At 40.1% G+C, this 27,700-nt stretch overlaps 1 protein-coding gene across 1 annotated transcript; it reads left to right on the forward strand.

Annotated features, from left to right (window-relative positions):
• The first annotated feature begins 400 nt into the window (after positions 1-400).
• On the forward strand, positions 401-27,614 carry LOC132092540 (platelet-derived growth factor receptor alpha-like). The gene is made up of 29 exons (XM_059498817.1): positions 401-594; positions 2,928-3,006; positions 3,198-3,458; positions 3,551-3,805; positions 4,257-4,384; positions 10,876-11,038; positions 11,173-11,359; positions 12,055-12,170; positions 12,294-12,584; positions 12,728-12,994; positions 13,660-13,790; positions 13,886-14,054; positions 14,191-14,380; positions 14,496-14,611; positions 15,839-15,965; positions 16,168-16,364; positions 17,063-17,157; positions 18,344-18,476; positions 18,864-18,968; positions 19,333-19,443; positions 19,642-19,795; positions 20,456-20,616; positions 21,446-21,561; positions 22,139-22,261; positions 22,413-22,524; positions 22,620-22,719; positions 22,817-22,922; positions 24,940-25,178; positions 25,621-27,614. Exons 2-29 carry the CDS (start codon positions 2,949-2,951, stop codon positions 25,763-25,765), a joined length of 4,356 nt encoding a protein of 1,451 aa, XP_059354800.1. The 5' UTR covers positions 401-594; positions 2,928-2,948; the 3' UTR covers positions 25,766-27,614.
• The last annotated feature ends 86 nt before the right edge of the window (positions 27,615-27,700 follow it).

Raw genomic sequence — 27,700 nt, forward strand, 5'->3', positions numbered from 1 at the left:
CGTGAAGAATGCAGCGTGATCACAATGTTAATCGAGGAATTGAATAATTCCCAATTCTTTGATTGCTTTAATACCTAAGCCTGTATAAAAACACTTTTAATGGGTCACTTGCCTTCATTGTCCCCTCAAAAAGATCCCTTTACTCCAAAAGGGCTTTTCTTGGACTTACAAAAAACATATGGTCCTGTTCTTCCCCGCTCAACCTCTTTTCATGCACCTCCTTCAGAACTGCAGAGCAAGGAGAAATCTGACTCCTCTGCGGAGCTGTAGTGTAAAAAAAAATACAGACTCTTATTTTGAAAAGATGCCTGGGGCAGAGGGAGGAGGGGCCGTTTCCTGAGAGCTTTTTACATTGAGCCAGATGATTAGTTCTCTGGGAAGGATGGACTGTAACACTGAATCAATTACAGGTTGCTGTTGCAGAGGCGCATTTGTGTGAGTGGCCGTGGAGCAGGACGGAGGAGCGCAGCACAAGGGAGAGGGTTTACTGCTTTAACTGAGGACCCTTGGGCTGATTAGAGTATTTTAAAGAGCTTTACCATTCATTTTGGCTGTTTTTTTTATCAAAGGGAGCAACCAAAAGGGATTAAAAAGGTATTGTATGTTTAAATTAGTTTAATTCGTTTCTTTTGTATTTTCTTTCATGCTAAGTTTCCCTCAGATGAAGGGAATGTTTGAGCATAATTGCACTTATTCAGGATTAGATTAATTAAAGCTTTTCTTTTATTTCTTTTTTAACAATTGTGTTTTTTTATTCGTTTTCTCAATTTCTGAGACGAGTAAAAAGAAAATTCACTTTAGCCCTATATCAACTCGCTAAATTGTTTTACTTTGAAATGACACGGGGATTTTATTATTTTTTTCATCAACGCTGACAATGGATAAGTCAATCATTCGTTTTCATCTCAGAAAAAAAGAGACGGATTTTTCAACTTTGATTCTGGACACGTTTGCATCGAGCAGGATTATAGACTTTTTCCCCACAAGGAATCTCATTATCGTCCGTGAAGTCAAAGCCTGGTTGTGCTGGATCTCAGTTGGAGCCACAGGCGCGCAGCTGGGGGTGTCTCAACCCGTGGAGAGGCGCAGCACTGGCATCTAATGGCAAACACATTTCGGACTAGATTTGGAGACTTGTTTACCCATCAACATTCAAACGGGATGCCTAAAACCATGCTGGAATACCTTTCGTTGGATTGGATTACAGAATGGATATTTGTTTATTAGCGATGGAGGAGTTTAGAAAACTTCTTTGTCGCCTTCTGCGCTGAAGTCCGAGTCGATGATAAATCTGCATGAATGGGGAACTTCTCCCACATCTGGATTAACTTAATGCAATTTAGATACTATTTACCAAGGATCAAGAAGACCTGGTTACTTTGCCTTGACTAAAATAAGGCTTAAACTGGATGAAATGAAGGGATTTTTTTCTATTACTCTGCAGCGATTACAACTGTACTCAGTAACTTTACCTCAACAGACTATCTTTAGACCGCTTTCTTTTATTCCCATGGAAATCGCTTTTACGCGTGAAGTAACTGGGTGTTGGAGGGTACCCCTCGCTAAGCTGTTGTCCGAAAGTGTCAAGCGCAGCGGATCGGTTGTGTTTGGCAGCCAGTTGCGCATCTGTGTGTGGGCGCCTGGCGATGGGGGGCGCGCGGAGAAAAGTGCGGGCCGGGGTTTGCTCTCCAGTAACCGCTGGACAGATGAGCGGTACCAGAAGCGCACCCGTATGCGGTTGCCATTCCGCAATTGATTCCCACGGCAATCCAGTAGATTCCCAAATTGCGGCACAGAAAGGGGTCGACTAATTACATTCTTACTCAACACCCCGGATTCACCAAGGATAATAAGCTTGAGAGGGCTGAGAAGAGCAAACGGCTGTGCTTCTGTCGTCTCTGGGCTGTAAAACGAGTTTGTTTTTTTCCTTCACTTTGAAGTAGATCTTGCGGTACCACGTATCTTTCAAAATAACGGGACATGATTTCATCAATTATTTACATTGATTTTATTAATTTTATTATTAGCTATTATTGTTATTATTATTAATTAGTTATTTTAAAAGGACTTAATTAAATAATTGTTGTTTCTTCGGGATAACTGGGTTTTAACAGAGCCGACCACTTCAGATTGTGTGGCTTTGACTGTCTGCTGAAGCGCTGATGGAACCCAGGGGTCTGGGGATCAGACAGACAGAGATAAAACACGCGAGCGCGGAATGTCTGATTAGAAATTTGGCAAAACAAGCGCTTAAACCAGTGACGGGGCAAAGACAATGCAGCAAAGTGTACTGCAGGCCTAAAATCTGTTTACGCACTGTAGCTAGTCTCAGCGTTCAGAAAAAAGTTTGAATACCAATTTAAATTCAGATGACTAAATTTAGTTTTAAAATAAAGTAAGCAGTTAATCCCACATAATTTCCGCACATAGATATATTAAGTAGCCTACAATAATGATATATGTGTCCATGTGAGCGGTTATATGTTAGAAATATTTTTTACTGTATACGTATGTTTTAGGATTTAAAAAGTTACAGCTGTGCGAATGTAGTGAGAAAACACCATGTCTTCGGGAAAATGTGTACTGTGTCTCCACCTCGTGGTCAAACAAAGTTGAACCGCGCAATCCAAGCTTTCCACCGACAAAGTTTACTTGAGTGAACCGCGTCCAGACTCTTTTATGTCTTTGGCACTGAACCTTTCCCAAACTTTCTGCTGCCGATTATTCAGTGGCCTCCCTAGGCTACCTGAGCTATTACTGAACAGAGGTTAATCTTTTATATTGGCTTAACCACAAGAGATCAATACACGACAACCAAGAACTCACAAAGACATTGGCTGTGTTTTACATGTTTGGATTTTTTTCTTTATGGATTTCTTTTTCTGTCTATTGCATAAAATGGGATTTCATCTTTTCTCCCCTTTCAGCTGAGCACAATCCAAGTGACCATGGGGTTCCTGGAGACACATCTCGTTTTTGGGATCGTCTTGCTAGGGGTATTGTCAGGTATGGATGTTAAAAATCTAGGAAAACATTAATGTGGAAAAAAAACATATATAGTTGTTTGTTTATAATTTTTTATACATTTTTATTAGTAGTTATTTTGAGTAATGTTTTAAATATACATATTTATTTCACTAATATATACCAAAGGCATAAGCTATAATTAATCAAATACATTAAATATTTCCCTGCAGATGTTTCAAAACCTTGGCCTGTTATTAATTCAGATAAAAATGAATTTATTCTGACACCTCATTCTGAGTTCACCATCACTTGCTCCGGAGAGAGGAGAGTGACATGGCTCGGCCCGTTACCGTCCAACAGTGAAGTGCAGTCTGGATTTAATCACAGTACTTTGGTGATCACTGATATTGTGGCCTCAAACACAGGATACTACACCTGTTTGTATGAGGATCAACCTGAAAAAGACTCTGAGATCTATGTTTTTGTTCTAGGTACATTATTGTTCAGAACAACTAAATATATATCTAAAATAATTACTACGCTTTGCATTTGTAAAAATGGACTCCCGTCTCTTTTTCCTCAGATCCTGAGGTTCCATTCGTGTCTGATCCTGCTGTTGAGACGGATCAGACTGTGGGCACAATTATCCCCTGCCGTGCTACAAACCCACATTCTCAAGTGATTCTAAGAAACTTGCTGAGTGAGGATGAGGTTCCTGTGCTTTACAACCCCAAAATCGGCTTTTACGGTGTATTAACACCGGGTCACTATGTTTGCGAGATGACCGTGAATGGCAAAGCAGTGCACAGCATCGTTTATAATGTGACAAATGATAAGGGTAAGTAATGCACCCAAAATAATTCAACATTTAGAGTTTTTTTTTTTACATATCTAATTGATTTTTTTAGTTTTTATAAAAAAATTTGACTAAAAAAAGTGAAACGTTAGGTCATAGCTTTGACATTACATGAGTACCATGGGAGATGCCAAATTCTTGTTATCAAAGAGTAATGACATTTTGAGCTGGGGTGGACAGCAGGTGTGAGATGCTTATGTATACTTGTTTCATTTTGAATCATCATACACTTCAAGTTACTCATGAGAAGAACATTTATAGCCATTAAGGAAGGGAAAAAGAGTGATTAGGTGTTTCTGAATTTGAGTAAGAGCTAAATGGCCTTGATTTCACATATGTTTTTATTATTATTTAAAGGACTGGTAAATAAAATGAATTTATTGTAGCATTGTACATGTTTTGAATGATTTGTATTGTACTGAACATTATAAAGAGAAGAGCTTCAGCATACAGCTGAGAGCCAGTATGGAGGACGTGAAAGAGGGGGATGCTGTCAATTTGACCTGCGAGACCCCTCCTGGGGAGGCTTTCCGCCAGCAGTGGCTGCATTCCCAAAAACAGGCAAGACCTTAATTTCTTTTCTGTTTCTCTCTTTCCCTCTCAGTTTTGTACTTAACTAACATAAAAAACTTAAATGAACTCCTTAAGACTTTTGGTGTGATGCAGAAGCATATTCTGGGGCAGTATTCTCTCGTTCTTTATTTAATGGTTGAAGGGAAATGCAAAAATGTACAAAAGTCAAGGTAGAAACCTCAAAAGTGACACTAATTTAGTATGTACTTTGACCTATGACCCTCATGTCCTGTGAGTGTACAAGACTGATGTGTGTTTCTCACCTCTGTGAGCCCCATGGTTTTGTGCATCCACATGTGTGTGCGATTCACAATATCATAGAGGTCTGTGTGTATTAACAAGTTTAATGAAAGGTTTTTCCAAAATAAAGATGCCTGGCAGATAGTTTTAGTTAATATTTTTGCGTGTTTGATGATTGATGTAAATTCCAAATCAAAAAATACTAGTAGTTACTAGTAGAATAGTTTGTAAGTTAGTTAAGTAGTTTTAGTTGATATAATGGTTGTATAAGTTATGTAGACAACTAGGCAGATAGTTAGCTGATATAGTTTTTGTATGGTTGATGAACAATGTGAGCTTCAAATTAAAAGATGTTAGTAAGTCAGTTGTTTTGTTTTGCACTTTTTAATATGAATTCCAAATTGAAAGATGCTAGTTAGTTATTTTGTAAGTTGGTTGGTTAGTTTTAGTTGAACATTTCTGTGTGTATTTTTATTATTATTATTATTATTATTATTTTTTTGGTTGTGGGAAGAAAACATGCTAGTTAATTAGTTAGTTATAGTTAGTGTGTTTGTTTGCTGGAATGATTTACTTATATTTCAGTAAATTTGAATGTATCATGTAGCTCATCATCAATTTAAATCAGTCTGTAAGAAGCATTATCTTTAAAAATAAGAGTCCTTGGTTTTTAAAAGCAGCGTGGATATGTGTAGTTCCTCTTCAGGAACTCGAGCTGCGTCGAAGCGCTTTGGGGAACGCGTTCAGCGTACGCGACTCTGAATATCGTGTGTAATCAGTCCAATGGAAGGGCGTGACGTCACCGACGTGGTGACGTAAGCGACCAGGAAGCTATAAAAGCACGTGCCACGCAGCTGGCGTCAGCTTCGCGTCTTTCAGCAAGCGCTCTGTGTGTGAATGTCATTTGTCCGTCTTGTGAGTCTTATTTACTGTTGTCTGTCCAGTTAAAAGAGCTCCTAGACATGCCAAAAAGCAAGGCGAAAGTTAAGCACTCAGATGGCGATTCCAAATCGCGTTATAGGCTGTGTGTTCCTCCCTGCCCGAGATATATAACGGGTGGGGATACACACAACCTGTGCGTGGTTTGCCTGGGTTCGAAGCACGCTGAGTCGGCTCTCGAGGGGGCCGACTGCCCGCACTGTGAGCGAATGTCGGTGCGGCTGCTTCGTTCCCGGAGGGCCCTCTTCGAGGAGGGGGCCTTCGCCAGCGTTCCCCGCAGTGCTGGTCCCGCTTCTGTCGAGGCAGAACGGCGGCTGCACTCGTGGGGTTCGCAAGTCGATCTGGTAGAGGGAATGGAGACCGGCCAGTCCCTATCTCCTTCCACTTCTGCCAGATCCGGCACCCAATCCCTAGAGTCGGAAGCACGCACAGCGGTTCCTTCCACTCAGGGTGAGGGATCGACGCTCCGCCTCTCTTCCTCCGAGGAGGTCGATGTGGAGTCGCTCGATAGGGATTCGCCACCCCACTCGCTACAGTATGAGGAGCTCTTAGAGGTGGTTACTCGCGCGGTGGCCAAATTAAGTATCGATTGGCCCGCCGAAAAGTCTACCGAACCGCAGAGAAGCAAGCTGGATGAACGCTTCCTGCGCGCGAGTCAGCCACCTCCCAGCCGGGGCCTTCCATTTTTTCCCGACCTGCATGATGAGATCGCCAGGTCGTGGAAACGTCCATTCTCGGTTATAGAGCGATGCCCCGGGTGGAACAGACGCTTGCGAGCTATCTGTCCCCTGGCGCGGCATCGTCTCTGAAGGCCCCGGCATTGCCCTCAAAGCCACTAAGAACAACTTCGGCTTTGGTGGGCAAAGGGTATGCCGCTGCAGGTCAGGCTGGTGCGTGTCTGCACACCATGGCGGTGTTACAGGCGTACCAGGCCGACCTGCTCAAGGAGCTAGATGAGGGAGAGGAGATCAAGTCCCATGATATTTCTGAATTAAGAAGGACCGCTGATCTCTCCCTCCGCGCCACCAAGGAGACCGCCCGAGCGGTCCATGGCAGCTATGGTGGCCGCGGAGAGGCACTTATGGTTGACCCTGTCCGATATGAAAGAACGGGACAGGGTCTGCCTCATGGACGCCCCGATCCAGCCAACTGGCCTGTTCGACGACGCAGTTAATTCTGTCGTCGACAGGTTCCAGGAGGCCCGCAAACAGGCGGCGGCGTTCCATAAGTTCCTCCCTCGTCGCTCCCTCGGGGCATCTGGGAAGGAGATGCCCCAGCCGCACCCTAGCTCCTCACACCGCGAGGCCCAGAAACAGAGCGTCGCCTCTCGTGCTCCTCCGCGTCGGGAACGAGAGTCTCAGCGACGCTCTAGGCCGAGGTCTTCTAAGCCCAAGTTAGATTTAAGGGCGGTTATCGAAGCTAAGAAGTCCTCGGCCAAGAAACCCTGACGCCAACGGCCCGGGGTTTCAGAGGGCAGCCTCCGCTGGGGTAGAACGGTACACACCGCAGTGTACGGTGCCCGTCCCACCTCAGTGCCCTCTAGGGGTCGTTCTGCCAACCCTGCCAGTGCTCCAGGGCGCAGCGGCCCCGGGCGAGCATCGTTCTCAGTATCCTCCGCCCGTGCGCGTAGCGGGGCTGGGACGCTCGCCGCCCCTGCGGGGGTCTCTTACACCAGAGGTCAGTCTCGAGAGACTGATTCCCTTAGTAGATTATTTAGCAGCGTGGAAACTACTGCCAAATGTATCTCGTTGGGTCCTGCATATAGTAGAAAAAGGCTACCGCATTCAGTTCGGCTCCGTGCCGCCTATATTCAACGGGGTCGTTCACACGATAGTGGGCCCCGGGCAGGGTCTGGTTATGGAACAGGAAGTGGAAACCCTATTAGAGAAGGGGGCCATCGAGGTGGTCCCTCCTCAGGACAGGGAGTCCGGATTTTACAGCCGGTATTTCATAGTTCCAAAGAAGGATGGGAGGCTGCGTCCGATTATAGACTTGAGGGTCTTAAATCGTTCAGTTATGAGACTGAAGTTCAGAATGCTCACAATCAAGCATGTTGTAGCTCAGATCAGGTCCGAGGACTGGTTTGTCACGATAGATCTCAAAGACGCATATTTTCATATCTCCATCCTTCCTCAACACAGGAAGTTTCTGAGGTTCGCTTTCGGGGGCGAAGCCTACCAATATCGAGTACTTCCCTTTGGCCTCGCACTCTCACCCCGCACGTTCACAAAGTGTGTAGATGCGGCTCTGGCCCCCCTGCGCACGCAGGGCATCCGCATTCTCAATTATATCAACGATTGGTTGATTTTAGCTCAGTCAGAGCAGATTGCGGTTCGACATCGAGATGTCGTTCTCGCACATATGGGGGAGCTGGGTTTGAGACTGAACGCCAAGAAGAGTGTACTTTCTCCGGCTCAGAGAACCACCTATCTAGGCGTAGTATGGGATTCGACCGCGATGCAGGCACGATTGTCCCCTGCTTGTATCGAGTCGATCCTCATCTCAGTCAAGAGAGTCAGAGAAGGCCAGTCACTCACTGTCAAACAATTTCAGAGATTGTTGGGTCTGATGGCAGCTGCGTCCAACGTGATACCTCTTGGCCTGCTGTACATGAGACCCCTACAGTGGTGGCTCAAGACCAAGGGATTTTCCCCGAGGGGCAATCCGCTTCGCACTATCAAGGTCACGCGGCGCTGCCTCCGTGCCTTAGACATGTGGAAGAAACATTGGTTCTTGAATCAGGGCCCGGTGCTGGGAGCTCCTTGTCGCCGTGTGACACTAGCGACGGACGCGTCCCTCACCGGCTGGGGTGCGGTCATGAGTGGCCACCCTGCCCGTGGTCTGTGGAGCGATCGCCATCTAACGTGGCATATCAATTGTCTAGAAATGCTAGCAGTTTATCGTGCACTGAAGCACTTCCTCCCAGACCTGAGAGGTCACCATGTGTTGGTGCGCACCGACAACACATCAGTGGTCTCTTACATCAACCACCAGGGCGGTCTGCGTTCGCGCCCTTTGTACAAGCTGGCGCACCAGATCCTGGTGTGGTCCCAGAACAAACTCCTCTCATTAAGAGCAGTATATATTCCTGGGAAGTTAAATATGGGAGCAGACATACTGTCGAGGCAGGGGCCGAGACCCGGGGAATGGAGACTTCACCCACGGGTGGTAGATCAGATATGGAGAGTGTTTGGCAGGGCTCAAGTAGACCTTTTTGCGACTCAGGAGACGTCACAATGTCCCCTCTGGTTCTCTCTAGTTCATCCAGCTCCTCTGGGACTGGACGCTATGGTACAGACCTGGCCGAGGCTTCGTCTGTACGCCTTTCCCCCTATCGCTCTGCTTCCGGGAGTTCTGGCGAGAGTACGCCGGGACGGGGTCCGTCTGTTATTAGTAGCCCCGTTCTGGCCGGGCCGAGTATGGTTCTCAGATCTAGTCTCGCTCCTCTACGGCTCTCCGTGGGAGATACCGATCAGGACAGACCTACTCTCACAGGCGCAGGGCACAATAATTCACCCTCGCCCGGAGTTGTGGAAGCTGTGGGTGTGCCCCCTGAGGGGGCACAACTGGTAGCAGCTGGTCTCTCAACTGAGGTTGTGGAGACCCTACTCCAATCCAGAGCTCCCTCTACGAGGAAACTGTACGCCCTGAAGTGGAAGCTTTTCACTTCATGGTGCAGAGACCACCAGCTAGACCCAGCAAACTGCCCAGTTGGTACAGTTCTGGAGTTTCTACAGGCTAGGCTCTCTGCAGGGTTGACCCACTCTACTCTGAAGGTCTACGTGGCGGCCATTGCGGCCTACCACACCCTTCTCGACGGTCAGTCTTTGGGAAGACACCCCCTAGTTACACGTTTCCTGAGCTGAGACCTCCAGTACGATCCGGAATTCCCCCGTGGGACTTGGTTGTGGTGTTAGAGGCTATGTGCAAACCCCCGTTTGAACCTATTCAAGATATCTCAGACAGACATCTCACACTTAAAACCTCTTTCTGTTGGCTATTACCTCTCTGCGGAGAGTAGGAGATCTTCAGGCCCTCTCAATGGCCCCTTCTTATCTTGAGTTTGCACCAGGCATGACTAAAGCGTTCATATACCCTCGAGCGGGATATGTTCCCAAGGTTCCCTCTGTTACACCACGACCTGTAGTGCTGCAGGCCTTCTGTCCTCCTCCCTTTCGGGAGCCCGACCAGGCGAAGCTAAACTGTATGTGTCCGGTTCGAGCACTGGACGCATACGTCCACAGAGCTGCCCTGTGGAGAAAAACTGACCAATTGCTTGTGTGCTACGGTCCCCCCAAGAGGGGTTCTCCTGCTTCTAAGCAGACTATTAGTCGTTGGATAGTCGAGGCTATCAACGTCACCTATGAGTCCTCTGGTCGTCCCCCGCTGTCGGGAGCCAAGGCTCACTCTACTCGGGGTATGGCGGCCTCTAAGGCCTTCTTAGCAGGTGTATCCATGCTGGACATCTGCAACGCTGCGGGGTGGTCCACGCCCTCTACATTTGTTAGGTTCTATGGCCTAGATATGCCAGTCACTCCAGGCGCTTCTGTCCTCCTGTCCTGAGCTGTGCTCTTCGGATACACACCAGGCAGGGGTTTGGTAGTCTGGCGGCGTTAGGACTCGTTCCCCAAAGCGCTTCGACGCAGCTCGAGTTCTTGAAGAGGAACGTCTCTAGGTTACGAATGTAACCCTAGTTCCTCGAGGGAACGAGACGCTGCGTCTCAGAGCCATACCCCCGGCACCCCTGCCGGCGCTTGCTGGTACTCGAAGCTGACGCCAGCTGCGTGGCACGTGCTTTTATAGCTTCCTGGTCGCTTACATCACCACGTCGGTGACGTCACGCCCTTCCATTGGACTGATTACACACGATATTCAGAGTCGCGTACGCTGAACGCGTTCCCCAAAGCGCTTCAACGCAGCGTCTCGTTCCCTCGAGGAACTAGGGTTACATACGTAACCTAGAGACGATACACTCCAAGTCCTTGTCTGGACCGGAGCCGTTCTGCTGGGGTTATTTGTGATGAGTACAACCCTTTAAAAGACTCGTGTACAGCTGATTTATATCCAGCAGACTGCACTGAAATATGGACATAGACATGTGTTACAGACACTAAAGTACATCTTTGCAAAGAAAAGTGGAGTTGATGAAATAGAATGTAAAAAAGTAAAGAAAAGTAAGAAAAAGAACAATTGCATTTGATCGCTGTCATGCTGTCATCATTCCACATGTGTATCCATAATAAACAAAATGTGTGTAATACTGCTCTGTATGTTTCTCTCCTCATTATTATGCTATCCAGGCCAGAGGGGCTGTTCCAATTAAGTTAACTTTCCCAGACAAGCTTCAGTACATCCTAAACATCCCAGAAGCCTCTGCTGCAGACACTGGACGATATGAGTGTGCTGTAACCAACCAATTAACTGGACAAACCGAGTCTCTCATCCTGGGAATCACAGTCTATGGTGTGTACTTCTCTTTCTCACTTGGACTCACCTCTGCTTTTACCATTAAAACCAGTAAATGGAGATGGGCTGAACAGATGTGCATTAGACAATCAATCAGTGTTCTTTCTTTCTTTTTTTCTTCTGGCCTTTAGAGAGATCTTTTGTAGAAGTAATATCTAATGGAATTGGGCCAGTGGAGGTTGTATCGCTTCTGGAGGAAAAAGAGTTCACTATTTACATTGATGCTGACCCTGAGCCAAAGGTCAGTTGGTTTAAAGATGGCCTTCAGCTGGACGACAGCTACATCTCCACCAAGACCACTCATCTGACAGGCCTCAGGTAGAATTTAACAAAATTATTCATTAAAAAAAGACATAGAAACTTCATATTTTCACTCACTTTTCTTTCTGTTAAAATTTTTTGTTTTATCTCATAATCTTAATAACTTTTACTATTTCTGTAAGATACAGTGTATCGTATTGTATTGATATATTTCTTCAATAAGATCACAAATGTTTAATGTTAATGTTTTACTTGAACGAATACCCAAATTAAGTATATTAAATAAATAAGCATTTTTTTATACTTAACATTAACATAAATAGATAAATACTTTAAAAAAATGTATATGTATTTTTACTTTTTTAAACAAAAAACAATTAACAATAAAATAAATAATTCTATAAAAACTAAATTATTTAAAAATGAACATTAACCTAAATAAATACTGTAAATGAATTCAAAAAATATTTATTTAGGTTTTTATACATTTTTAAATATTCATTCAACTTAAAAAAATATATATATGTATATATATTATATTTATTATATGTGGAAATTAACATTGACCCATAAATGCTTTAAAAAATATTGTTGTATTGTGGTCATAAAGTAGAGCTATCTTGAACTAAGTATTGTTAGATAATGCTAGCTAATGCATTAACAGATTTTTAACAAACTCAACCTTATTATAAGTGTCACCAGTTTCATAGTACCACTAGAATGATTATAATCACTGACCTTTTCTTACAAAGGTATGAGAATATTCTGCTTCTCCGCCACCCCATAGAGGAGGACAGTGGTGTCTATGAGATTGTTGCATCCACTGGTTCCAGAACTTCAAGCTTTGCATTCAAACTGCTTGTTGAAGGTATAATTATATCAAACAGCAAAACAATTTATGTAGGTGTCCAGTATACAATTTATAAAGCTTCGGTATATACAGTATGAGTTGTGGATGAGAGATTTAAAAACTTGTTCATGTTGTGATCAGCCATGTACCCAGAGCTGCCACAGTCAGTGCTGGCTCCAGTGATGTGGCCCCAGAGGGACAGCATGGAGGTGTCTCTCCACTCCACTTTCAGACTCACATGTCGAGGTGAGGCCGAGCTCTCCTGGCACAGCCCTTTTTATCTCCACAATAAGATCGACACTGCAAAGAAAGGACTCTTCATCTCCACTGTGACTGTTGGGAATGCAACAGCTGCCCATACAGGAGAGTACATCTGCTACTATGACTCCAGCAACAACACTGAGGAGACTTCCATCTACATTTATGTGCCAGGTACAGTAGGAACTCTTTTTCTATTTGCACAAGTCGGATTGACACAGTAACATTGTTTTAAAGAATAGTATACTATATAGTTAGTATGAAGCCCTTTGTACATAGCAAAGTAATATTGAATTTCTTTCCGACAAAACATGCAGATCCAGAAACACCATTTGTGCCATCTATGGCGCTTTTTGAAAACCATGTGCTGACGAGTCATGATGAAATGGAGATTCCCTGCCGTGTGACAGACCCAAGTGCCAGTGTCTCTCTGATTCACATTGAGACCAATCAGGTTCTGTCCAGTGTCTATGACAGCAAGAGAGGATTCATTGGTCTCTTTGGTGCTGGGACGTATGTCTGCAGGGCCCTCATTAATGGACAGGAACATGACAGCTTACAGTACATCGTTCATGGCTGGACAGGTGAGATTGAGTTTGATTGTGTGAATGGCAGGTGATATTGTTTAATGCAGAAATCATTGGGTTAACCACTACTTTTGTTTTGTTTTACAATTAAATAAACATAAGCTTGATCTAAATATGCTTAAAACAAAATTGGTTTACTTGAGAAGCTAAATTTTATGAAATAAAAAAAATACATTTTATTTTTCTATTTTAAGCAAAAAAAAACAACATCAAAATAATTTGCTATTGAGAAAGAAAATTAAACTTAATTCAATATAAACTTAATTCAAGAAATATATAAATTTGTACAAATATAAATTTATCTTTTGTAATTATCATGTTTAATATATAAGAAAAACCCTAAATGTGTGTGTGTGTGTGTGTGTGTGTGTGTGTGTGTGTGTGTGTGTGTGTGTGTGTGTGTGTGTGTGTGTGTGTGTGTGTGTGTGTGTTTGTGTGTGTGTTATATGTGTGTTACTGTATATATAATTTTTTTTACTGGGATAAACATGATAGAAAGACTGAAAAAATGTATCTACTTGTTTTTTTTTAAGCTTAAAACCAACTTTTTTATTGTTATGTTGTAATGTTCTTCATATGTTTCAGAAAACAATGACTATTATTTCTTCCCCTGCTATGCATAACCAACCAACTTAACCAACTTTCATTAAATTGTCTCTCAGGAGGGTCTGATTTGCGAGTCGAGCTGCGAGCAGAGAAGAAAGCTCTGCTGGTGGGTGAGACCATCACTGTTGACTGTGTGGCCAGAGGCAGTGAGATGCTGGAGGACCACTGGAAATACCCTGGGAAACTGGTGAGAGAGAAACAAATTGTGTGTAAATACAGTCATATTAAACTAATTATATATTTTAAATTGATTGATATTCTCCCTCTGTTGTTCTCTCTAAGGCGGATCGAGGAGAAAAGACCGTAAAGGAGAATAAGCGAGATCTTGAGATCCATTATACTCTGACAGTGACTAATGCCTCACCGAAAGACAGCGGTGTCTACGCCTGCTCCATTACTGATATTATGAGCAATGAGAGCCAAACCAAACAGCTCACCATTACAGTCTATGGTACAGAGATCACATACACTTGCACAGACACACAATATAAAATGATTTTCAAAGCGTATGTCAAATTCAAACATGATTAACAATTGACAGTGATTCATTTGCAGTCCTAACCTGCCTTTATGGCTTTCATGTCCAGATCATGAGTTTGTGCACATAAATCCAGAAACTGGTCCAGTGGAGACTGCTAGGCTGGATGAGGTGCGAGAGTTCAAAGTGGACATACAGTCTTTCCCCGCCCCTAAAGTCATATGGTTAAAGGACGGCTTGGTCCTTGGAAATGTTGCTGCAGAGATCACCACCAACCTCCTAAAAATCGACGAGATAAGGTGACTAAAACAGGTCTATCTTAACATATTCAGCATTTTTCAAATATCAGATTGCATTTTTTGTGTTTAAAAAAATGTAAACATCCCTTTTAAATGTGTTGCGTTGTTTGTTCAGTTACGAGGGTGTGTTGACCCTGATCAGGGCTAAAGCAGAGGACAGTGGGAACTACACCATCAGGGTAGAAACAGGCAGTCAGACTACCAGCAACAGTTTCTACCTTCAGGTTAAAGGTGGGACCTTTTCTTTTTTCTGTACCTGCAGGTTGTTTTTGTCAAACATTTGTTTACCTACATTTGCATGTGTTTGCTTTTGCCTCTGCTTCATGTTTGTTTATCTCATTGCACCTCTATATCTTTCTTAACCAGACTTTACATACATTTGTTTAAGTTTTTCTTATTGTCAACTGGAGGACCTTTGTCCAGCAATGTGTAACTACATGTACTTACGGTATAAGTGTAGAAAATACAGAAAATAATTATACTAAGTTAAGGCATACTGTTTCAAAATGGTACTCACGTTTTTACATTTAATAGTACTTAACTATGAAAAAAATAATTTGACTGGTAATATCAAAACTTGTTTGCAGGAAACCTTTTAAATCACAATTAAAGGCTCAAAAGTAAAGGCTATAGGATATATTAGATAGATTGGAACATTAAATGTTCTGTCATAAAACCTGTTTATAAAGTATCAAACACATCAATAATGTTTTGCATCATTAAAAAAAGTGTGCGTATGAAGTCAGTTTTCCATATATTTGTATGTGTTGCACTTTGTTGTTTTCAAATGAAAAAATACTAATAAATTATTTGTGGTATATTATATATATACATATATATATATATATATATATATATATATATATATATATATATATATATATATATATAGTAAAGAAAACATTAATGAAAAATATAAAAAATATATTTCAAATATTTTGGAAATATCTTTCTGATGCATATAAAATAAACTACTGTTCAAAACGTTTGGGGTCAGTTAAATGTTTTTTTTTTTTTTAGATGAAAAAATCTCATTAAGGCTGCATTTCTTTAATCAAAATACAGTGAGCCACTGTGAAATATTATTAAAATGTAAAATTACTATTTTATAATCAAATTTATTTTTAAAATGCAAGAAGTGTTTCTTATGATGATCTTAGTTGAAAACAGTTGTGCTCCGTAATATTTTTGTGGAAGCTATGATGCAGTTTTTGGGGGGATTCTTTGATTCATTGAAAGTTCAAAAGATCATAACATTAATTTGAAGAAGGAAAAAAAAAAAAAATATATATATATATATATATATATACATACATACATATATGTTGAAACATTATAAATGTCTTTACTGTCACTTTAGATCAATGTAATGCATCCTTGAATACAAAAGAAAAAAAAAATGGTAGGGGCCAGTGAAAAAGTTTGGCAAGATAGTAAAATTCTGTTCACTTTTTACAGTTCCCCCTGTGATTGTGGACCTGATGGATATCCACCATGGCTCTGCTGCAGGTCAGGAAGTGGTGTGTGCTGCTAGCGGCTCCCCCACCCCTGACGTGGACTGGTATATCTGCAAAAACATTAAACAGTAAGCAGTCTTCTTTCTTGATTTACTCTGCTACCCTACAGGTATTGTTTCTATATTACTGTCATCCTTTATTAAATCCTCATTTCCCACTCTTTCCTTCTATAAAAGCAGTACAAAGCAGATGACACGTTCTCATCCCTATGATTAAAGTCAAGTCACCACAATGACATCATGCTGAGCTCGTTTTTCTTTCTTCTACCAGCTGTGCCAACGATTCCTCCCAGTGGATGCCACTTCCGATCAACTCTACGGACATCACTGTGGAACTGCAAATGGATGAAGACAACAACATTGAGAGTCATGTCATTTTCCACCATCTTGAGAGCACAATTGCGGTGCGCTGTCTGGCCAGGAATGACATGGGAGCTGTTTCACGAGAGGTTAAACTTGTGTCAAATGGTGAGAGGCCTCTTTTTGTCACTTTAAGAGATGCCATTTTTTTATTTTAAGAGCAATTAAGTTGATTTTATTGACCAGTGCATTCCTTAAAGTGCTCTGAGTTTCTTTAGTGTTTGTTATGGGTAGACGATCTAAACAAAGTTACATGCAGATTTGAAACTAATTTGAATCACAGGTGTGCAGTTTTTCTTAGAGATGCATTGCCAGCAGTGGATCTGCACTGAGGTTAGGTTTTGTTTGTTGAGGTTTCAATCACTGTAAAGAAACATCTCTGTATTTTATGTGTGATTAGATCTGTTAATCTTTAAATTGAACAAATGCTATTTTAGTACATCTGTTAGCCTCATTTTGTAAGCCATGCCTGTCTTGTCAGGCTCCCCGTGTCTTTTTCCTGAGATAGATTCCTCAGGTGGACCATCCGTGGTCTTTAGAAACAAATCCATATGTGTTTACAGTAGCTTCTGTTGGCAGGATTTTTGCTTCACTATGTTACAGTTTAAATAAATTGCTCACACTGGACACCTTGATTAATACAGCATAGATACAGTTCAAAATATTGATACTATTATGATGACATTATTAGGTATGAAAGTTAAGATGTAGCGCATTAAGACAAGTTTGGTTCTGGCAATTTTTCGGAGTTTAGTTTTGCATCATATCCTTCCATATCTCCTCCCTCCTCTTCCTCATTGCTTCAGGTCCACACTCGGAGCTCACTGTGGCTGCTGCTGTTCTGGTGCTGCTGGTCATTGTCATCATCTCACTCATTGTGCTGCTCATTATCTGGAAACAGGTACTCACTCATTCATTCCCTCATTCACTCATATACATTGACTCAGTTACTCTCAGTCACTCAATCATTTATGTTGACTCATTCATTCATTCATTCATTCATTCACTCATTTATTTAGCAATTCACTCATTCTCTCGCTCACTCATTTATTCACACTAAATCATTGACTTAATCATTCTTTCACTCACTCATTCCCATTTACTCATTCACACACTCAATCAGCCATTTGCTCATTTAGCCATTTACTCACTAACCTGCTCACCCAATTAAACGCTTGTTAATTTACCCATACTTATCAACAGTTTTGGGTCAGTTCGATTTCTTTCAAAGAACTGAATACTTTTATTCAGCAAGGACTCATTAAATTGATCCAAAGTGACAGTGAAGACATTTATACTGTGACAACATTTCTATTCCAAATAAATGGTATTTTCCTCAAAGAATCCTGAATTTAAAAAAAAGTAAGAAAAGAAATTCTAAAAAAAAAAAAACACAACGACAACTATGAAGCAGCACAACTGTTTTCAACTTTGATGATAATAAGAAGTGTTTCTTGAGCACCAAATGGATTCTGAAGGATCATGCGACACTGAAGACCGGAACAATGGCTGCTGATGGCTGCTTGCCATCATAGAAATAAAATACATTTTGAAATATATTAAAAAAGAAAATGGTTATTTTAGATTGTAATATTTCACAATATTACAGTTTTTATAGTATTTTTGATCAAATAAATACAGCCTTGGTGAGCATAAGAAACTTATTTTAAAAACTTTACAAATCTTACCAAACTAATGAATGATGTCAGATTTACTCATTGACTTCACCCTTTCACTCATTCGTTGACTCAGTTACTCACCAATTTATTTACTCACTCACTCACTCACTCACCTACTCTCTTACCTATTGAAGTATTCACTCACACATTTACAAATCACCAAATTCACTCTCTCACATTCAGTCTTTTTGTCAATCATACACATTTGAGGCATGAATAGACATAATGCCCCATCACATTCATGTTAGCTTCTGTGAGGGCTGAAGTGAGATTATTTGAACACCTGCTTGTGTGTGCATGACACTTCTCCCCTCTCAAAGTGTGGATCAGCCTGACCGTCCTCCAGTATCTGAAAGCTCTGTTACTGACCACATGAGAATTACTCTCTCCTTGTGCATCTCTTTACAGAAACCACGTTATGAGATCAGATGGCGTGTGATCGAATCGGTCAGTCCGGACGGACATGAGTACATCTATGTCGATCCCATGCAGCTTCCATATGACTCCCGCTGGGAGTTCCCTCGGGATTCACTTGTACTGGGTGAGTCACTGTTGTAGTGAATCAGTCAACCATAATACTGTAATACTGTCCTGTGGATTCGGTGTGGTTCAACCATCTTTAAGTGACACTTTGTTGTGGTCATGTACTTGATAGGATTTTGGTCACCCTAATATGAGATAATCATAATCTACTAAGCAGATCCTATTTAGGAGCTTTGTGTGGTGACTGTACAGACTGATTGAAGTTTTTGACTCAAACATCAAAAATGTTATTTTTTCTAATAGAAAAACACTGTGGTGATACTGAAAGTTACAGAAAGCAATATGAGTTTGCATGTTTTTTTTTAGATTAGATCATGTTTCAGTGGCATCCTCTGGCTATGCAAATGAGTTCAAGTTTGTGTCTATGTTTGTGTGTGTGTTGCAGGTCGTGTCCTGGGCTCAGGAGCATTTGGGAAAGTGGTGGAAGGCACTGCTTACAGACTCAGTCGTTCTCAACCTGTGATGAAAGTGGCTGTGAAAATGCTTAAACGTGAGTTAACTGAAGTTTAACTAGTAGTTGCAGATACAATATGCATACAATTTCTTTACTAACAAGATAATAATCACAATCTCATCAATAAATGTTTATGATGATTAAGGACATTAAAACACATATTTGTTGGATGGTTCATGTGTTAGAATACGTCCATGGAACCTGTACATTTCACAAAAGTTTCTTTAAACGATTCAAATGTTTTTCATACTAAGAACTGGTTCAAGAACTGTTCTGTGAAAGGTTTTTTGAGGAACCCAAAATCTCTGTGAAAAGGAACCCTATTATTTGCAAAAATCCCCATTTTGGAAGCTTTATTTTTAAGAGTGTATTTAACTGGTTAATATAATTGCTTCCTCAGCAACAGCACGCTCCAGTGAGAAGCAGGCTCTGATGTCAGAGCTGAAAATTATGACCCACCTGGGCCCTCACCTAAACATCGTCAACCTTCTGGGAGCGTGCACCAAATCAGGTGAACATGCACAAACACACAGATAACAAACACTAACACTTGGTCTCTAGGGTGGTGTCTTCTTGGTTCATGGGTGTTTGCAGTATAGCATTTTAACAGGCAGAGTTAAGTGTAATGTAGAACTTTAACCTTCTGTTTTTAGCCTTTTTATCAGTTTTTATTAACACTGTTCTCGCTCTTTCTCTTTTTGTATCTCAGGACCAATCTACATTATCACAGAGTATTGCTTCTATGGAGACCTGGTGAATTACCTGCATAAGAACAGAGATGGGTTTCTCAGCCGCCACACAGAAAAGGGCAAGAAAGGTCTAGACATCTTTGGCATCAACCCAGCCGATGAGAACAGCAGGAGGTCAGCCAACACCCACACCCACACAAAAGATCTGAATTCATTCAAATGAGTGAATCAAAAAATTATTTGTAAATTCAGGTCAAAACATGATGTTATGGAATTTTGATCTTGCTCTTTAATCTGATTGAAGACTGGTATTGTGAGGATTTCAGTCTAATTAGGTTTGAGAAGTCCTTTATAAGAGGAGAGAAACAATAGACAAGTAAAGAGGTAGAGAGAGAATGAGTTACCTACATAGATTGTCTTTACTGCCTACAAAGACAGGTCTCTTTAAAGACGTCCTTTTTTTCAATTAATTAGAACTATTAATAATAGCTTTTGTTTTAGTTAACAATAACAATACTGCTCTGAGGAGAATATATGCCGTGCTGCCTTAGAATTTGCCCCAAATTAAGTATCTTAGAAAGCAACATAGTAAAGTTGTTAAAAACCAAAGCGAAAGTAATAGTTTTAACACTTTTCAGAGAATACTTAGGAGGTATCTGACCATGTGTTGTAAGCCACAGTGAGAAGACCAGTGATCTACACATCAGATATTTCTGATGACCTACTATAAAATGATCTAATCCTTCATTAGAATTTTATTTGGCTGGAGTAACCTTATACAGCATGATGTTCTCCCCTGACTTATCATTTCTATTTTTATGTGTGTGTGTGCAGCTACGTCATCCTGTCTTTTGAGGGGAAAGGTGATTATATGGACATGAAGCAAGCAGACACCATGCAATACGTCCCCATGCTAGAAATTAGTGAGACCTCAAAATACTCCCCCCTCCAGAGATCAGACTACGACCATCCGCCATCTCAGAGTCAAATCAACGGTGAGAGAACTCTCGTAAATATACAATTACCCAAAAATGAAAATTCAGTCATCATTTACTCTTCATCATGTAATTCCAAACCAGCACGACTTTCATTGTTCTGTGGAACACAAAAGCTGATATTTCGAAAGAATGTACAGTGAAGCACTGCAGTTTTCAAGCTTTTAAATGAATGCAAATTAAGACTGACTTGTGTGCTGTATGACTTCTGAAACCATCCGACAGCTTTGTACAAGGGACAGACTGTACAGGATTAGTCGGATCAAGTGATTCACTGAAAAGGTCTGATTCTAAAGAAATCATTCATTCTCAAATCATGAACTTTTGTCAAGCAGAGCTGAAGCATTTGTCAAGATTTGACATTCGAAAGCTCCAGTTTATTGTAATTGCACTGAAAAGAGCATGAAAAACTAAAATATCCTCATGGCTAATGGAAAAAGAAAGCCAAACGGGTTTGGAATGAAATGAAGGTGAAGAAATTATGACAGAATTTGTTATTTTGGGGTGAACTATATATTTTTTCCCTTCGGCTCTTTACTTTTTGGTCTGTCCCTCACTTACTGCACATACTCAGGTTGGTTTGGCATGCTATGGTCTGGTTTGGCTTGGCTGGTGGGTAAAGGACACACTCCGATGTTTAGCTAGTGATAGCAGAGGTCCACCCAGGTCACTGTAGTCTATGCACCCTACAATTACAGAGGGTAATTGTAGCACAGACGTCTTAATGCATACATCTGCCTGCCATTCCTCAGACTTTACACACACACACACTCAAAAGGTAATTTTCAGCATGCAGTGCTAATTCAGAATGTATCTGTGTAAACAACAGAGAGTGAAGTTGAGAACCTTCTCTCAGATGACACCAATGAAGGCCTGACAACAGTGGACCTCCTCAGTTTCACCTATCAAGTAGCTCGAGGGATGGAGTTCTTGGCCTCTAAGAATGTAAGTTAAATCCTGTTTGTATGGGATAACTGCCACTTTTGTCTGTAAACATTTGCTCCAAAACACTTTTGATCTCATTCGAAAGTTTTAGTGGAGGAGTTGATCTGATAGCAGGTTACTATATTTGAGAAAATGTTTGACTGTATGTGCTATGGCTGTATGGTTAACATTCATAGGATTGAGGGTTTGCGGAACTTCCTTGGTTAAATAAGACCTCTCAGGACAGAAGCCAAGCTAAGGATCTCACCTCAGTTGTGGTATTAAGAGAGGAAGATAGTGCTGGATATTCACTCCCCCCACCGACAATGGATTATGGAATATTTCAGCTTTTGAATGGGGCTATAAGGTTACATGAAAAAAAAAAAAAAAAGCTTGATAAGACTGGGTTAGACTATATGGGGTGGAGAGAAATAGAAAAGATAAATAAATATGTTTTACCACTTCAAATAGCTAGAGATATCTCAAATAAATAATCTTTCTATATAATACGTCCCACTAAATAAGGAATAGAATGTCTCTGTAACACACGCTCACTCGTTTAGTTCTCTCTGTCTCTTTTTTTCTCTGTTTCTCACAGTGTGTACACAGAGACTTGGCTGCACGTAATGTCCTGCTGTCTCAAGGCAAGATTGTGAAGATCTGTGACTTTGGACTGGCCAGAGACATCATGCACGATAACAACTACGTCTCCAAAGGAAGTGTGAGTTGTTGTCTTAGTCTTAATGTGGTGTTCTTGATTGTTCATCTTAGATTATGGAATTTTTCTGTGTTTTTACATTACCTTCTTTGGAAAAAAAGAACTGGAACAATCGTCTTCTAATACTTGTAGTCTTTTTCTCTCACACACATAGACTTTCCTTCCAGTAAAATGGATGGCCCCAGAGAGTATTTTTGATAACTTGTACACTACACTCAGTGACGTCTGGTCTTATGGCATCTTAATATGGGAGATCTTCTCACTTGGTATGATTTTTTCAGCATTTATTTCTAAACTTTACAAATGTGTTTTATTTATTTATTCCATTTTTTTTAATACATTATGCAATGTGTCTCTGTAGGAGGGACTCCTTATCCAGGTATGGTTGTGGATTCCAGCTTCTACAACAAGATCAAGAGTGGATACCGAATGGCGAAACCCGAGCATGCTTCCAGCGATGTGTACGTTCCAGTACAAAGTTTGCATGACTGTTTTGCTGTGCTAGGCTTCAGTTGGAGCAGGTGTCTAAACAATGTGTTGTTGTTTGTCTATGTGCAGCTATGAGCTTATGATGAAGTGTTGGAACAGTGAACCAGAGAAGAGACCATCTTTCCACAACCTGAGTGATATGGTGGCCTCTCTGCTGCCCTCAGGATATAAGAGAGTAAGCATGCAACATAAACACAAGTTCAAGTTTCTCTGTTTTTTCTCTCTCTGTTTATCACTCTCAAATGCTTTCAGGTTTCTTTAGGATAAAATTATTTTTCAGGAGAAAAGTACTAAACCATTTAAATTTCTCTTAATAAAATGTTCGTGCTATAATTATAATATAATTAAAAGTATTTGAATGTTTAAATGTTTATTTTATATAAAATATATTTTTTATAAATAATGATTTTTGAAAACAAAATCAGAAATTGGCACAAAAGTAAATAAAATCTGTAACTAAGAATATGCATTGCAATATGAACTAATACAACAACAATTTTTTTTTTGTAATTTATCAGTTCCACAAAAACATCTGATTCATGCATTTTGGCAAAAAGAAACACCTCATGAAGGAGTTATCTGACTGATATATACAAAAAAAACCAGCTTTCTGTATGAGATGTTAAGGGGCAAATAAATCTTTAATAGACAGCACCACAATAATTAATAAAATTGCAATCATTTATTCAAACTATTTATATTTCTCTTACTAAAATATTTGTGCTGTAATTATAAATTAATTTAAAAGTATTTTGATATATTTTTATTTTATATAAAAATATTGTCTTAACAAAAAAACAATGGTTAAAAAAATAAAAAAATAAAAAACTATAAATATTGCGAACTTTTTGCACAAAAAAATATTAATGGGGTTTTATTAACAAAGTTCGGGAGGAGCACGATAAGATAATCATCCAATTTGGCACAGGTGCATCTCGTTTAGCTAACCATCTTAACTAGCACAAAAAGTGTATATATATATCCAGCCTTCCTACCTCCTGTCCTACGACAGTTTTTCGGCATTCCTCCTCCACCCCAACTCCTCACTTCTAATCTGTTTTATCCCAAATTAGGGATAGGGGGAGTTCTTTGGGTTCGGGCTATGCTCTGGGCCCGGACCCCTCCCCCAGGACAGCACGCCAAAATATGCTTACTATTCGCTTTCAGATTAGATGTAAGAGTGAACTCGTAATGTAGTAATTTATTTCTTCCAGGATATACAGGATCTGTCTGATATTTAAAAAATAAACAAATAAATAAAAAATTTTAAAACATAGCTTTATTATGTGAAATTTAGGTGCAAATACATTTTAAATATAAAACTATACTAAGATCTAATTTAAACTTTGAGTAGTCATTTTCAGAAATGAACAAAATGAAATAAATGCAACTTACACTAAATTAAAACTATTTGAAACTAAACTGAAACTGAAAACTATAATAATAAAATTTTAAATAAAATATCCCGCCATGCCCCAATAAATGGCCCAGATTAAAGTATGGTGGAAATGGCTTCCCACTTCCTGTAGTTTTAATACAGTGTGTCAGTCTGGGGTCTGAGTGCATGTCATCATTGCCAACACTGCCAGACCGCTAACAGAGATTAGCACAGCAGTACTCCAGCTGGTTAACGCCCCAGCAAAGCAAAACCCAGCAGAGCTAATGACCAGAAGCATACAGTTAGCATCTGCCAGCTAGCCATAATTGCGCTATTAAACACACACCACACATACTACTTCAAAACTCTGCTTCCCAGAGTTACATGGCCCAGGGAATAACTAGCTCCTGTTATAGCACCTTGGGCAGGGGTGTGGTTGGAAATGCGATTCTTAAATGGGCCAGTAAGACCTCAAGTAACCACAGAACGTTTGCAGAAATGGGGCAGAATTTTGGCATTGAGTAGTGTTTACGGTAGTGTTGAAGTGCTATTTACAACTACCAGAAATTATTAAATTTCTCCCTCATTTCCTTCAGTACAATCTTTGTTACGTAAAGCCTATTCAAAATCTATTTTTGGTTTGTTATATTGTGAGCGCACGTGCTGTAATACTCAGTTTAACTTTTATTTTTTTTTATTATATATATATAAAAATTTATTAAATATCAAATTATTAATTTAAATGATTTAGTGCATACTTTAATATTATTTATTTCTAACTTTTTATATTGTAATTATATCTCTTGGTGTGCAGTGCTACGAGCGTGTGAATCATGACTTCCTGAAGAGCGATCACCCCGCTGTGACTCGGGTGCAGTGCACTGACAATGATGAGGCGTACATGGGTGTGCTCTACAAGAACCAGGGCAAACTAAAGAACCGCGAGAGTGGCTTTGATGAACAGAGACTCAGCTCTGACAGTGGTTACATCATTCCTCTGCCGGACCTCGACCCAATGTCAAATAAAGACTACAGCAAAAGGAACCGCCACAGGTAGCCCACCAGTTAACATCCCATTCTCCTTCTAAATAGGAAGACAATTCATAAGGATTTTGGACATATACACTATCCATAAAAGTCTAGAGTCAATAAGTTTTTGTTTTTCTTAAGAAAATAATTACTTTTATTCAGCTAGGTGACAGCTAGGTGCTTTCCACAAAAAATATTAAGTTCTCAACATTGGGAATAATAAGAAAATATTAGGATCATGTGATACTGAAGACTGCTAAAACTTTAGCTTTACCATCACATGAATACATTGCATTTTAAAATATATTCTCAAACAAAATGTATTCAGAAAAATATATGTATTTTTATATATTAGTGTTTGCTCTTTTTGTTAAAATTTGCATTTTTATCATTCATTTGCATTTTCAACAAAGTCTTGCCCATGGATTCTTTCAATTGTTGAATTGTCTTCTCTTTTTCTCTGTAGCTCTCAGACATCGGAGGAAAGCGCAATAGAGACAGGGTCTAGCAGCTCCATGACGAAGCGTGAGGGAGAGACCCTGGAGGACATCACCTTGCTGGATGAGATGTACTTAGACTCAGGAGAATTGGTGGAGTATAGTTTCCTGTGAGCGATAGATGCAAAGATCGAGAGAGAGAAAGACAAACATTCCTCTGATTCATTCCAAGTTCATAGATCTCTCTCTCTCTCTCTCTCTCTCTCTCTCTCTCTGTCGCATCCTTTTGCCATATTTTCCTCACTTCACTTTCCTGGAGACTTCAGAAAAAAACAAAAACAAAAAAACATTGATGCATGAATGTCATTGATATTTTTGGATTAGACGTCGCCCTCTACCGGTCTGGAGGAATGAGCAGTGCACCAAAGGACTCCATGAGAGCTCTTGATGAGTCTCAGTGAGTGTTTAAGTGACTCTAATGGAGCTAAGATCAATGAGGAGGCGAAGTGGATGACATATTTGTTTTGTATATCATTTCTGTATGTTTGTATTGTGTTTGTGTATTGTTTGAGTGGATTGTATGAACTTTATTTTTGATGGGCATTCCGAACAGCAATATAAGCATGTCATTTACAATCATATCAATGGCCTAAGTGTTTTCACAACTGCTACATTTCAAATGAATCCATCTGAACTACAAAAAACCACTACAGACATTTTAAAACCAGCACAATTGAGTCAAAATGGCCTCTGTTTTGGATCAGGCCTGCTTTTCCCCCTCACTCCCACAATTTTACAGGATCTAGTCCACCAACTTAACAGCACATATAGGTTTAATGTAACCGTTCATATATCGTCAATGTCTCCAGTGTGGCAGGTTGAATTTTATTTTTGTACTAGATAGTTTTTGTTTTTTTTTTGATAGTATGGATATATTATTTGTGAATACTGGGTTGGGTAGGGAGAAATTATGTAGTCCTAAATGAAAAAGAAAAATGGCAACTGTGTTTTGACCTGTGAGACACATGTATTTTTGTGACTTCAACCTTTATAAGATGCTGATATGACACTATTTAAAACATTTTTTATGTCTGGCCAAAGTTTTTACCGAACTTTCTGATTTTATATCTATTTGTATAAGTCTGAGCCATTACTGATTTTCAAAGCTATGCTTTTGTAATAGAGGATTCAAACGAAATGGCTTATTTCATGAAGTTTCACACATCATAGTTTTTGAAGAATGTACTCCAGTGTAGTAATGAAGAAAGACTTTACTATTCAGTGAAATTACTTGTTCATGTTTGAAAGTAGGTACCTTTTTCTGTTTCCTCAGTTTCTGCTTCCTGTTTGCTGGATTTTATATGTGAGCATTAAACCAAATAAGATAATGGAGATAATCATGCCCTGACATATGTGGTAGTTTGCTGCTTGTGAAGATTCATGTGACCTCCCTAAAACAAAGCAATTGAAAATCACGGTGTAGATTTACACATAGCCAATTCCTGTAGTCTCGAAGCATCTTAGTGACACATCGTTTAGATTTTTTTTTTTTTACTTTGATGTTATACATCACTGTTCATTGTAAATGTGTATCATTGTATATCAGGACTTCAGCATATCACTGCCTGCCCCCAATCTTCACCCTCTACTGTGGTCTGTTTCACGGGCATGTCGAGAAGAGATATATATTAACTGTTGCACTTTTTAAAAAAAAACTGTTCTTTTTAAAAATGTTATTTTAGTATTTCTTTATTCTGCTTTTCTTATGTGTGTGTGTGTGTGTGTTTGCAGACTTTCGAAATTTGTCTGTGTTTAAAACGGAAGGTAAAGAATTTCTAAAGAGAATGTTCTTGTTGTGCAGGAAGAGGGGAAATGGAGGAGAGTTGTGAAGCATATTCTATGGTACAATATGTGTAATTCTAGGTAGTTGTTCCCTTAAACAGATGTTATTCATTTGATATAATATGCATAATGTCCATGTACATTGAAAAGATTTATATTTCAATAAATGAGATTTAATTGACTATGTAGTTTGTTTTGTGTTTGTTTGCTTGTTTTTTGGGGTACAAGTCTCTTTCATACATCAGTCCCCAGTCCCAAATTATGTAA

Source organism: Carassius carassius, chromosome 18 (assembly GCF_963082965.1).
Source record: "Carassius carassius chromosome 18, fCarCar2.1, whole genome shotgun sequence".
Lineage (NCBI taxonomy): Eukaryota > Metazoa > Chordata > Actinopteri > Cypriniformes > Cyprinidae > Carassius > Carassius carassius.